Source organism: Wyeomyia smithii, chromosome 3 (genome assembly GCF_029784165.1).
Source record: "Wyeomyia smithii strain HCP4-BCI-WySm-NY-G18 chromosome 3, ASM2978416v1, whole genome shotgun sequence".
NCBI lineage: Eukaryota > Metazoa > Arthropoda > Insecta > Diptera > Culicidae > Wyeomyia > Wyeomyia smithii.
Genome location: NC_073696.1, coordinates 15,954,479 through 15,969,139, shown reverse-complemented (window position 1 = coordinate 15,969,139; position 14,661 = coordinate 15,954,479). Strand labels below are relative to the sequence as shown.

Here is a 14,661-nt window from a genome sequence, read left to right as displayed (position 1 = left end):
CGCACATTCTGTCTTATGGTTAGCCAGAACGCAAGCCACCAAAGGGAGCGAGCTTATGATTGGTTGAATATATACGTTTTTTACCTCAACTCCTAACAAGTTTAGTTTTATTATTTAGCAGTAATTATTGCACTGCAAACATTGCAAATATTTTATATGTCGATCGTGACATTGGTGTTTGAGACCCGCTCAGTGTTAGTAACATAATAAGCACCTGAAAATGATATTACAACATTAGTTGCAACTACAGAAAGTAAGCTCATGATGCTCATGATGTCAAAAATAGAGATTTTGGTGTCACCTGAGTTGATGCAAAAAGTGACCAAAGATCGGAATAAGACCAATGATCGTCAAAAAAAAACCCTTACCCCCCTTAGAAAAGTAAACGGAATAAGTCTTCCAACACCTGATTCATAAATGGCATTCTTGATAATGAAGTTTGATAAAATTTCTAGTATTAAATTAAATAGCCTCGAAAATAGGGACCAAATCACCAAAACGTTACTTGCTACCAGTTTTGATTGGTTGAAATCTGCAGAACTGAACTGAAAACAGTGGTTTTCAACTCAACTTTTTACTAAATTAATATCGCAGCGATATACCAATTATTGTACTACAAGTTTTGGGACAACCTACTCCTTTAAATCAAGACATTGGTCAAAATCTGTTCTGCGGTGGTAGCATAGCATGCACGTGAAGAAGACACATTTAAGGCGTAACAAGTAATACGTAATCCTACGTCAAAAAACGTAGCCCTAATGCTCAAATTGAATACAATGAAAGATTATAGCTTTTTAACCGTTCCTGTGAATTCAAACCTTTTTTGGTGCCATCGTATTGAACAAGTAATATTTAGACGGTGCAACATCTGAAGGTAGAACCCATTTCACCGTTTATATCTAAGTTTCAATGACGTTGGCAGATTGAGTTCGAGTGTTGTCATGCAGTACAATCACTTTTTCGTGCGTCTATTTGTATTATTGTCGTTTTTCGCACTTCGCTCGGCTTGATCGCATCAATTGAAGTCGATAGCCCTCGGTTTCAAGCGTTATATGCGGCCGAACTGACAACGTAGAACCATGAGAGAGCAGTTCCAATGACTGATTCATTACATATTTCTTCACCTATTGCGATATGATGAAAAAACCCTTCCTTTTTGCCGCTTGAGTAATTGTTCTTCAAAACCTAAGAAACTTGCCTAGTTTGGTTTTCGAATCGTTCCCAATGCATTCAATTGCTTGAAAATGACTTGGCGGGTAACTTCTAATACCGAAGCAAGCTGTTCCGGCGTTAGGAACAAATCCTCATTGCGCAATTCCTTTAATTCAACGTCTTCAAAGTTTTATTTTGCTTTTCTTCATGGGAACAGTCGTCAACATCGAAATTACTGTCTTCAATGGGTCGGGACTAATCGCGGTACGTTGCTTCACTTAAAACAGTATTACCGTAGAAAGCATTTCCATGCCAAATGATTTGGAAGTTCACAAAAATTCAATCGACCATTCTTTATTTGAAGCTTGACTAGAAAACTGCGTCTTTTTTCAGGTGGAAGCATTCATAGTATTGTAGCTCTGAACCTTTGTTCGTACAAAAGACTGTCTGAGAAAAAATTGTAGAGAACAAACGTAACTTTGTAGAAAAATATAGACGTTAAAATTTTTTTTCCGTGCGAAAATTTCTTAACCCTCTAGTGCCCAAATTATTTTTTAGACGGACCTCGAAAAAATCACTATGAAGCTTTATAAACATTTTTTAAGTTCTTATTGAAGCTTTTTAGAGGTTCAACTGAAGACCGTCTAGAGGCGGCACTGGGCACTAGAGGGTTAGTGAACACTAAATTTGGATTGACAAAAAACGGTGATTTTTTCAATTTTTTCCAAAGAAACCTGAAGTTATAAAAAAACTTTTAAAAAGTCAAATATGGAGAAATGAAGAACAATTTTTTTATTGAAGTTTGAGTTTTAAAAAAATATTTAAATTGTTTTTTTTAATAGTTATATTCTGATGATGTTAAACGATTAGAACAGTTATTCTAAATCACACTGATCATGATGATTTATGGGTTTTAAGTTGAGGAAATTGGAAAATAAACAATAAATAAAACACTAAACCAAATAAGGGATGAATTTTCTCTTCAAATTTATATTTTCTTGAAATTTGACGTTATTCCAAAATTTTTGATCGGGAAGCTTCGTAGCCGCAAGGTTTTTTTTACCTCTGTATGGACTCATCACTGCGACCAGAGACATTTTGATCTATTGTGATATTGCCCAGGTGTTTTCTGTACTCCGCACTTCATATTATTGGTATCACTATTCAAGTGAATGATACGCTTTTTTCATTTATATCCGTGCTTGTGTGTGAGAGTTTACCCTTTCATTTCAAGCTTACTGCTCTACTATACCGAGCCTCTTTTCTATCCTACCAATATCGCCAAATTACAATTCCCTGAACTGAGGCTACACCTCCTCTCTGGCCAGGTTTATTCTAAGAGGGACTTATTATGTCAAGAGGAAGGATCTTATCGAAACCTCGTTCCTCGTGCCAATATCGCCAATTACAATTCCCTGTAGAGGGTTAATATTTCTGAGATCAGTTTTATTATAAGAAAGACTTATTTTGTCAAGAGGAAGGAGTCTTATCGAACCTCGTTCCCCCTACCAACACCGCGTCACAATCACAATTCCCTGAAGAGGCACTCAATGCTTCACCTCTGGTCAGGTTTATTATAAGAAGGACTTCTACTTTTGCCAAGAGGAAGGAGTCTTATTGAAACCTCTGTTCCTCCAGCCAAGACCGCGTCATAATTACAATTCCCTGAAGAGAACTATTATACGTTACTCAGAACAGTTTTATTATAAGAGGGGTTTTTTTTTTTGTTAGGATGAAAGTCAGCAAGGGTACTATAGAATTCAGCTTGAAGGAAGGGTATGCAGTGGAGAGCCTGAGAATGAACCCATGTTAAAGTCCTTTGACAACCAAATGGCCTGATTCTACTAAGATTCGAACCCACGACCACTCGCTTATCAAAGCGGACTCTGTAACCTTGCGGCTACGAAGCCGATCGAATCGATCGATAAAAATTTGTCCACGTGGTATGTGGATGGCCCTTTAGGCTATTTTGTTAAGATTGCCAGAGGCTCGGTGTAGTAGAGCTGTAAGCTTGAAACGGAAAGGTAATACTTAAGCAGGTATTAGACGACGCAAATATTTGCTGTTTTTGGTACGATTTTTATTTGCACAAAATAAAATCTGAATTGAAAAATAGCAAATATTTGCTTCGTTCAATACCTGCTTTACACACAAGCACGGATATGAATGATAAGCGTATCACTTACTTCAATAGTGATACTGCTTATAATACGAAGTGCGGGGTACAGGAAACACCTGGGCAGTATCACAAAAGATCTAATCGCTGGTCGCAGTGATGAGTCCACACAGAAAAAAAAAGTTTTTGATCAGAAAACCTGGATAGAGAACAAAAAGCAATTTTTTGACGTGGGACTACGTCTTTGTTTTCTATACTAGGATGCATTCTGTAAAATAGGAAACGAAACTGGCAAATGTTACGTCAGATTTTTAACGATAATAACAGCATAACCACATGATGGATAACAAAAACCAATATATTGTTGGATAGATAAAACGTGTAACAATTTTATAATACGCTAGTCATCATTATTATTTCATGTATTATAATAACGTAGGTTTTGTTGGATTTGGTTTATGAGGAAATAGAGTTAATTCTGATTCAGACGCATTGCGAGAAATTCTCGGTGCTTCTCGTTGAGTGTAATCGAAGTTCTTTCGAGTGTTGTTCAATATATTTCTAAAAAGAAAATTTATGGGGAGGCTGCGTATAAAAAAAATACTTAAACCACAGAACAAACGAATTGCTGCTGTCTGCAGATGAGGCAATCTTTGTAACTAAAAATCCTTCTAATTACAGTGTTTAGTCCCACGTCACCATTTCATACAACCCTAGAGCTGTATACCTTGTAGTAGTTACTTTAAAGTTAAGTTTTACACAATTTCACAAATCTCAGTTATTTAGAGAAAAATTAAATTCCAATAATAGTAATTTCAAATCATAAAATTGTTGGTAGTAAAGTCTCCAAATGCATTCGTTTTTGAGATATTTTAAACTCAAGTGTTCTATGAAAATACGCTTTTTGTGAGATATTTGTGATTCTCCAGCAGCAAACAAAAGTTTATGGAAATGTACTGTCAACATACCAAAATTCATTCATTGACAGCAAACAGAACGGATAAAACTAAATCATTTAACATCATAAATCTTGAGTCTAAAGAAATCCTCCACCTGTGGAAAATAAGCAGTTTGCTAAATCAAACACGTGTGCAATCTTCCGTTCAATTGAATAATGGTCGTTATTCGACCGTAGGTCATTTGGCTTGGAAACGCTCAAATCATTTTTAACTTTCGATGCGCTTCAGTCGTCGTTTTTTGTTAATGAAATAAGGAAGCTTGTTTACCAAACTTCATCATATTTTAGATATGGTAAAATCAACTTGCACTTACAGCTGTTGCGATCTATTGACAAATAAAACCGGTATCCGAAAAAAATAGTATGAAGGTATGTACCTGAGTGCAGAAACGCAATTTTGACGTAGAACTGCGAATGGTATGATAAATCAAACTGGTGATCTATTGCCTCCTAAACATGTATCCTAGTTCTTCGCTACACCACTAGTGTTTTTCCTAACGGTTTCGCTCGAATGCGATGTCAATTGGCTGGCATTGCTAGCCAATACCTGCAATCATTTAATCTATCTTACTGATGTCTGTGCTAGATAAATAACTCTTAAGCACAAAGAAAACCGAACGAAATATACAAAAAAGGTTGCAAAAACATATATTATCAGGAACACGTGGAACTGACGAAAATTACACAGAACGATGACATTATAAACCATCAATCGATGTGAAAATCTTGATATAATTTAGTTGGCATTTAGTATACCTTTCTAATGTCTGTGTTAGGAAAAAGAACTTTCAATACAAGGGAGAGTAAACAAAATTTGCTATAAAGGTTACCCACACATCTGCCTACGGATCAGCGGGGTGACATGAATTGACAAAATTTCCACACAACTCAGGCAGACAACGTTAATCCGTTGCTCTCTGGGCAGATATGCTAGTTTTTCGCTGTACCACTAATGTTTTCGTCGAAGTTTCACTCGAACACGATGCCAATTAAATCATTTGGTATACCTTTTTCATGTCTGCGTTAGGGATGTGAAAATGTCGCATGGAAAATGTATGTGAATATTTGACCTTTAAGTTCTCCCTGATTTTCACCATGTGATAAGAAAATGGTGATGGTAATTATCATATTTTGGAAATCTTGCATATTTAGGCTATTCAACGGTATAATAATTATTAAACTTGGGACAGTTGTATGGGAGCCACTGGCATTTTGAAATTTCCATTTCGCCGAACTAAATCGTTACATGCTCCTTTAAGAGGTTATATACCTTTTTGCTCGAGAAAAAAGAGCAAAGTTAAACTTCGTGTATCAAACATAAATCGTTCAACGACCGGGGAATTCAATAACGAACATTTAAAAAAAGATGAAAAAATCGGTTCAGTAGTTTGATAGCAATCTTGCTCATTTTTTTATGAAAACTTGTGAAAAATGTTCTCAAGATGTTGTACTTTAAGATAATGAAATTAAAATAATTTCGATTTTTTTACCTTAAAAGGTATCGATCGCGCACGGTCCTTCGTTGTGCTTATTTTCGCCCTTTGGCATCAATTAAGGCCCAAGGAGAAGTTTTCTGCACAGCAACGCAAACGCAAATCTTTACTATACTACATTTAATCGAAATTGTACAACATTTACATCGGGGCAGTGTGACTGCGCTGCCGCCGTACGCTTATCGACTAATTGAAATCAACACTAGCGCTGCTGTGGAAATTGTCGAGCCAGAACAAAACTTGAAATAAGCGCGCACAAACCAGCGTCGCTTGGGCCTCACTCACAGTTGACAGTGATCCCCAGCTGAGGCAGGAGTTTCTATCCGAACAGGTATATAACCCCTTAAGTTCTCACAGAATGTACCCCAGTATACTGTTCATAGACGTAGTCCTATGTCAAAAATTTTCTTGCAATACAAACATTCTGAATTAGGAGGCAAAACAATGCTTTTGTGAATAAATCTCTCTTTCTATAATCAAATGTAATGTAACGAATCCGAATTGAAATGACGTATATATTTATTTGCTATTTGCCCAAAATATCAGTGACAGTATTTTAGCATTGTCTCGAACACAGACATCAGAAATATTTGCCATGTTTTATGGTTCTTTTAACTTTTTTTCGGAAATTGATCAATTCAGATAATGCATGTCTAGAATCTACATGATGCAATTTGCCGAATTATTTTAATGTGTTATATTAATGTGCATATAATTTCCTTGGTTATAAAATAGAGACAGCTGAGAGTGTAGATTTATTGTTCGAAAAATAGGTTTCAACAAAACCACCAATCAATCTGAATAAACAATGGATGCAGCTCTTCTACCTCTCGAGTTTTCCAGGTTAACTGTAATCGTTTTCCTCACTATTTTCTTTTTTTTACGATTACTTTCAAACAATATACAACAAAACGTAACGAAATCATTTCCTCCGTTGAGCACGGGAAATTAAAATCATTTCTCAAACGCTGAAAGAGCATTTTGTGCACGGGTTTTCATCGGAGCTCTGGCAGCTTATTTTGTTTGTGCCCAAGTAGGAGAACACACTCTCCGTCCGTGTACAGTCAGTTGGGTTGGCATTCGCCTTTTTGTCCTTATCCGGATCCCGTACAGCGCCATTTCCCGTTTACCGTTTCCATTAGAATGAATCGTAAAAGTTATGAGAGATGAACGATTTCATTTTATCTTTTTTATGACTTTTTCACCTGAATCCTTTCGGTTTCGCGAGCCGCGCATCCACTTGGCATTCGTCGCTCACGAAACCCAAACGATTATGAAAACCCGCGCCACGTGTTAAGGTAATAAACGTTTTATAGTCACGAATGGACGGGAGGAACAGGAACGGCCGGAGGATCAGCGAACATAGGAATTGTCAAGCCTGTAAAGTTTTCTCTTTCTGCGTCTGTCTTGTTGTTCATCGCTGCCGAAACCGAAAAGCCATTGTTCGTGTTTGTGTATCAGGGCGAGGCTGCTCTTATCGCTTCCGCAGGTTAATATTTTTATTAAATTGAATTCGTATTCTCAGCCTTAACGAAGCAAACCAAACAGTGAATCGGCTGCTCAGCAAACAATCCGGGAAGAAAGAGCTTCGTTTGTTTCCTGTTCCGTTTCTGTCTACTTGGTTAACTTCGATAGAGAGGAGGCCACTCCTCCACCCGACTAAAGATGGGGGAAACGCATGGTACTTTATCACTTTATCAAGTAGTATTATACTTTCTGAGACGGCTTAGGAAAACATTTCGAAATGGTTTCGAACCTGACAGGTGGAGGTTTCTTGATAGCATGGATCATTTCCTCTTTTGCTGAAGTCGGGTGACACAAAGAAAACTGGTGCATTTCGACTCTTTCGTCGCAAGGAGTATTAGAGAGAACAAAATAATTCCGAAACAACTTTCCTCATTTGTTCATGATACTTGAAACATTGAAAACAATTGTAGTATTAACAGCAAACTTGTGTCTCTAACATTTTTCTCGTATATTTTCTCCAAACCCGAAACCGTTTCGCGATGTAAACAACCGTGTCTAATGAAAACACACTAACAACAACAACGATCGCCCAAACATCCACTCCTCCTCGAATATCAATGGCGTTGAAAATCGGCATACGCAAACTCAACACCATCAACTGTACAGGTCTCTTAGGGAAAACTGCAGCAACATCCGCCTCAGGTGAGCCCCGTCTAAATCGCCTCTGATCGCGTTTGCCTGTATTTTTTTTTCTACCGTTCTCCTGTTTTTAACTGCGCCGTTGATTGTGTTTTGTTGTCTCTACTGCCGGGGCAGAACACGACTGAGAAAAAATAAATGTTAAACAACACAGTACAACTCTAAACAGGCTAAGTGCCATTTTAATTCTGTTTTGACTGTCGTTTGAGGGCTTTGGAAGCTCGCTATTACCACCGCCTCCACACAAGCAGGACCTGTGTTGGAAGAAGGTAAAAAGAAAGCAATTATAATGGTACTGTCAGCCTGTTCTCGGTTCTGCCTCGGCTCTGTCCCGGTCTCGGCAGTTCGGTTGGCTTGTTTGTTAATCTTGTACGATTGTACTGTTGTTGAGCTCTCAATTTACATGATTGTGTTTAATCCCCGTTATTTACACTTCTAAGCGTGTCGGTTTGGTTGCTGTTTTATTTGTTGTCTAGCCTGGTTTTTTTACTTTGCAGCGATTTTTGCTTTTCTCCGGTCCGAATTGTCTGAATGATCCTGAAGCTTTTTGTTAATTTGTTTTTGCATGATCTACGCCGAATTTAACACTTTTGCATGGTATCGTTGATCTTACTACTTTTATTGATACAGATATACAATAACCAAAATCCCTAACGACTTCCTATGCAAACAGTATAACAGTATTCATAAACCTCCATTTTTTATAACCATCGAACTTCGCATAAATATATTATATTTCCGCAATCCGTCAATTGAATAAACTGAAAACCCCATTCTGATAATGATGCAAGTGTAGCTTTATTTTTAAAATATGCCTCTATCAAAAAAATGTCAAAACTGAAAATTACTGCCAATCCATCATGAAGCTGAAATGCCAAATAATACACCCGAAACACGACACCAGGCCGAATCCAATTACAAGCATACCATCCTTTCATCTATTATTAATTATTTGCTCAACAGCCTCAGAAATACAATGAATTCCGTCCCCATTCTCCAGTGTGCCTTCATTAAGGCGACAAATTATGTCGCCCTGTATGATGCCAACCGTGCTCTTTTTAGTCTGTTTAAAATTGATTAGCATTTTATCCAGAAGTGGCTGAAATTTAATTTAGATAACACTAATTCTATCATTGTCTATTCCGAAATTATTCCAATCTCATCGATTGATGATCAATTGCCGTAAATTTCCGACCAGTCTTGATAGGGAGAACCGTTTTTTTTTCGCTTCCACCCAACCTCATAATTATTGTACAATGTTATGCACTCACGTGTTCGGTTGCCCGCTTCGCCTTCCGGCTTCAACCTACAACCACCACCACCTTACTTGCAACATTAAGACCATATGCTAAAGCCAGCTCAGGCCAGCCCGCATGACACTCAATCCGCAATAATTATCATCGTAATTAAATTTTTAATAATTATAAATTTATAACATTTCCTGGCGCTCTCGTGAGATTGAGCGCGAGTGTGCGGTCCAGTCGGTGGCGATTCCGTTACTGATATTGCTCGTATTACCACCGCACTTTTATTGCCCGATGCCCCCAACCCCGGGGTTGTTTGCTGTGAAAATACGGCAATATGGCTCTGGTTTGGTTGTGATGTGTGGTGTGAGGGTGACTGCGGGCGCACAACACAACGGTTGTGTGTCGTCCCTGCGTCAATGAGTTGAAATGTGGGTAGGAAAATGAATTGAGGGGGTGCGTTGTCGTGGAAGCCAGAAGAAAAAAATGCGAAGAACTGTCGAGGTTATTTGCCTGTGGATGTTTATTCGGAATGATTTTCACTGCGATGTTACTGGGGAATACATTCGCTTCTGTGTCGGGTTTTACTTTATTGCACTGAGAGAGACTGCATTTTTTTTTTTCATTTTGTCTGGGGGAATGAAACTGCATTATGTCAACATTTCCTGTGGTTTACTGGTCTATGTAGAAGCAAATATTTGCAGTACGCTTAAGGATAGCTGAGGAATATTGGTTATGATATATTTTGATTCAATATTTTCCAGAAAAATGAAAACGATCTTTTGCTTACTTTCCAGCCGTTCAATGCTGTAAGTGTAAAAATATTTAAACTATTGAAGAATTCAAAAATATTCAAAGAGATTTGAGGCACTTGTCAAATATACTAAGGTCGCGTCGGTTCCCAGGGTGGCCACCCAACCGGGAAAACCGGGGGAACCGGGAAAAAACTGGAATCGTTTGGAACCGGGAAAAACCGGGAATTCCACTGAACATTACAAGCCGGGGTGGGATTGTGCCATACAAACCCGTTTTTTGTCAGCCATCTCATGGCTATCACAAGACCAAAATTTCTTAAGTAAGTTTCCTGGAATACTTCACCAAAAAAAGGCTAGTCCTATGACCCGGAAAAGATGGCTGACATATCTTACAGTGCATAAAACAATTTTTTGTTTTTATTCATCTTTTTCTTGGAAGCTAACTTGACCAAGGTAAGCTCCCTGGAAGTAGCATTCAAATGGCTCGAATTTTGCCTAGAGAAAATGGTTCACAACGATAATCTCGCGGGAACTGTAGCTGATAGATGTCGCCAAGAATACTCAGAAGTATTGAGTATGCATTCGACGAAGACATTGCTGACTTCCTACCTTGATACTTTTTGTAGAGATCTGATAGCTGCTTCAGGCAAGAAACTTCCTAACTTTACTGTGTTTATTAAGAAGATGCTCATTCATTCGCATGGCAATGCCACGCTGGAGCGAGGTTTCTCCGTGAACAAGAAGTGCGTAGTTCTGAATTTGGAAAAAGACAGACTTGTAGCGTAGCGCTTGGTGTACGATACAGTACAGGTTGCCGGAGGAGGACACAAAATTGTTATTGATGAGGAGTGTTATGAAAATACTCTTTTACGAACGATTCCTTAATTTGGCCTAGAATTTCTCGGTAATGAGTATTATATGCGTTGTTTATAAGATACTTGTAGACATCTCCTCTCGGAAAGGTGACATCCGTCGCATTTTTCGATTTTTTGCGACTATATCTCTTTATTTCAATAAGGCTGAACACGTCAAGAAGTGACTTAGAGCATATTGAGATGTAAATCGCTTTTTTGTTCCTTAACTGCATGGAAAACTACAGAATTCAAAAGTACAATTAACCAGGAAAGGTATTTGAACGAACCGGCAAATTTCGGGTTTTGAGTGGCCATTCTGGGTTCCTTTAGATAGGCTTTGCGACCTATTGCGAAATCTGTGTATAAATAAACAGAAGGTCAAGTTCCGAATCGGAATGTAGCACCAAGGCTTTGCTTTTACTCACAACTTTTAGTTAAAAATACAAATTTGTTGGAATTATTCGACACTGCTGCAGCAGAAGATTCCTTTTTCAATTCCTTTAGAACCAGAATTTTTTAAAAATCATTTATTGAGTTGTTCTTTGGGCTAGAAAGTTCACAGACATAACAGATAATTGTGATATGTTTGATTAAATTTAAGGAATTCAAAATATTTGCTTTCAAATGTTATATCTCGAGATATATCTTGACCTATATTACCTCGGGCTGATTGGTTGGATTTGCCGAAAAATACAAATTTAATTGTAAAATACAACATTAATTTATATGGCGACACTCGCGGTAAAAAGTCACTCATCAGTCCCACAAAGCGGGGGTTATCCGATCGACACCAAAATAAGGATTTTTCCACAGTGACACTACATGAATCGATCTACATGGTCGATAAAATGAAAAACAAAGTGCATTCCAAAAGCTAAAACCGGAAAAAAAAAATAAAATTTCTATGAATTTTGGTGCCCCTAGCCATTACCAAAACGCGTCAACTTACGTGAGAGTGCCGTTTAGAAACTGCTCATCGGGTTTGTCGCTTTAACGTTATGTTCACTAGGAAACTCATTTAAATCTCTGCTAAAACGGTAATGCCTAAGGACACCAAAATTCGCAGGAATGGTTGAATAGCTATAATCTTTAATATTTTCCGGTTTGAGCTTTTGGAGTGAGCCTGCGTCAACCAGTGATAATTCTCCCAACTACCCCAACAAAAATAATAGGAGAACATAATTTATTGACTCTTTTCTCTTCTCTCATCATACTTGTTTCTCTTTCTCTCTCATCTTCTTTCCATTTTTTCTTCTATTCTTGCTTCATCTCTCTCTCTTTCAAAAAAAAAAAAAAAAAAAAACAAAGTATTTAAAGTAAGTGAGATATGAAAGGCCAAACGCCGAGAGAATCTGTAAATATCCTGAGCTACCCAATACAGGGTAAAACCTAGGTGCTAGCATTTAACTTTTGTAACTTGACTTTTATGTTTACTGGACAGCGGCTTCGCAGCCAACTATTAGTATTCAGAAGAATCACGAGGCTGACTTTACAATCCTACTGACACTAAGAAACTCTACTTAGTCGAGATTCGAACATGCGACGACTGATTAGTTAGAAATGGAACAACGGTCCCTATTAAGACTGAGAACAACCCGGAAAAAAATTTACGATGTATTTTGTGGTGAGAACTGTAAATGGACTATATTTTTCATTGTAACGATAAAAACATGGTATTTTTACTGTAAGCTTGCGAACGTTTCTTGTTATTACCATGTTTTCACTATGTTTTTTGTTGTTGAATCTACCACCGACAATAACTTTACCATGAAAAACATTGTCAGTGACCTCTAAATGTATGGGAAAAGTGCCCGTAAAAATGCTGTTAAGATACATAACCCCCCTTTTTCATGATAAAAAAGGCAAAAACAATGTTTTTTATTGTTCTGGACAATAATATTTAATGTAAAAATGATGTATTTACAATAAAAAACATAGTTAAATTATGGTAAAAGTATGTACAATAACAGCAACTTTTAAGGTATTTTGATGTTATTTTTTTCGAGAAAGAACCGTTTCGGGAGCCAAAAAAGAAAACTATCCCAAATTGAGCTCAGAACTGCGAAAATTGTTTTGAAAGGATGTTAAAGCGAAAAAAGTAATTCAAAATTAAACTCAAGCTGGCAAAAAAAACGTTTCTGAAAACCAGTAGTTAGGAAGATGGTTGAACAAGCAAAGAAACGATATTTCTAAACCTAAGTTTTCATGCATTAGTACAAGAGATTGGTATTCGGCTTGCAGTCTAATGAATTTCGATGATTTCCATTTGCTCAGCGACGTTTCGGTATTTTTATGGGACCATCATCAGGCCTCTAAACGGTAATCAACAAGGTAGAATATTCTGGCAATCGTAAAACAGTCGGATCGTAATGGGTTTCGATACCGTACATTAATAACGCAGATACAAATTAGTTCGTTTTTTGGGGGGTTGCGCTGGTTGTATTTTGGTGGAAAACCTGTCAAACGATACACTTCACCTCCATCACACAATATTTTCCCACTCGAACTTCCTATCTCTATCCAAACACAAATACATAAAATAAGAGAATACAGTCATACCTCGATAAGAGGCAACTTTATTTTTATTTTCGTTACGTTATATAGAGTTACGTTATATCGAAGCAAAAAATATTTTTTTTAATTCATGCAAGTCTGTTAATGGTTACTCAAAGATGCGCGAAACCCTATTTCCCATAATCTATCAGCATTTTTAAACCTTTTTTAAGTAAAAAAAAATTAAAAACAAAGATGGTTACTCAAAGATGCGTGAAAACCTATTTCCCATCAGCTATCAGTATTTTTAAATCTTTTTAAATTTTTGTTCCCATTTAGGACAATTTTCGTGTTGGTTACATTGATTTCAAAAGATACTAGAAACTTTTTTTGGAGCAATTTAAACCTCAAAAACAATTGCTTTAGCATTTATTTTCAATTTCACATCATCTAATAAAGTTACGTTATATCGAGGTAAAAGTTACGTTATATCGAGGTTGCCTTATATCGAGGTATGACTGTATACTGTGTAGACGAGTCCAAATGCTTTTATCAATGTAAATACAGCCTGTGCGAAACCCCCCAAGAGACTAACTAATTAGTATTTACGCTATGGATGTACGCCGTCAAACCTCCTGCGACTCGACTGTTTTACGTTTGCAAAAATATTTCAACTTGTTGAATACCGTTTCGAGTCCTCATGATGGTGTTATAAAAGAACGAAACGTCGGTGATAGGCAAATAGAAATAAACGCAATTCATTAGAATGCAAGACATTTTTAAAAAGCAGTAAATTCTTAAAAAATAATTAAAACTAGGCCATTCAATGTCATAAAGGACTTCCTCTTAGCAAAAAAAAGGTGCTCTTATAAAAAAAAACCGGCTAGAAGGACTCCCAACGAAACTTCTCCAGGAAATTATAATAGACGATATCTGGCAGGAGGAACAAGGCTCGGTATAGTAGAGCAATAAGCGTGTAAAAGGAAGGGTAAAATCATATAACTCACAAGTACGGATTAAAAATAAGCGTGCCACCTCTCAATAGCGGTAATGATAATAACAAAAAGTGCAGGATACTGCAGAACCCGGGGAAATCTCACAATAAATCAACTATTCTGGTCTAAGTGAAGAAGTCCATTTAGGCCAAAAGGTAAGACGAAAAAAAATTAGAACTGCGCTCAAAGTAGCTTGAAAGCGCTGCGTTAACGATGTAAACGATTTTGAATTAACCTCATGATGGCAAAAAACGATTCTTAAGGCCAGAAAAGGTTAAAAAAGGCTCAAACTTATTAGAATTCAGATGAATGAACGAAAGTTTCGGAAGCAAAAGAAGATGGAACTTGATCACTACTTGAAGTGAAAATAGCAAAAACCACTTGTAAAAGTCAAAAAAAAAATCCATATTGGGCCCAGAACGGCGAAAACCGCTT

The 14,661-nt window shown here is 37.2% G+C and overlaps 1 protein-coding gene across 7 annotated transcripts in view; it reads left to right on the top strand.

Moving 5' to 3' along the window:
- Positions 1-14,661, top strand: part of LOC129732407 (CUGBP Elav-like family member 2) — a 575,258-nt gene that overhangs the window by 550,807 nt on the left and 9,790 nt on the right. For 6 of the 7 annotated variants that reach the window (XM_055693269.1, XM_055693267.1, XM_055693266.1 and 3 more), the window contains one exon: positions 7,853-7,888. The exons of the other annotated variant lie outside the window; for it this stretch is intronic. In XM_055693269.1, the coding sequence (XP_055549244.1) occupies positions 7,853-7,888 (36 nt within the window). The remainder of the gene's footprint in view (positions 1-7,852; positions 7,889-14,661) is intronic. 7 annotated transcript variants of the gene reach the window in all.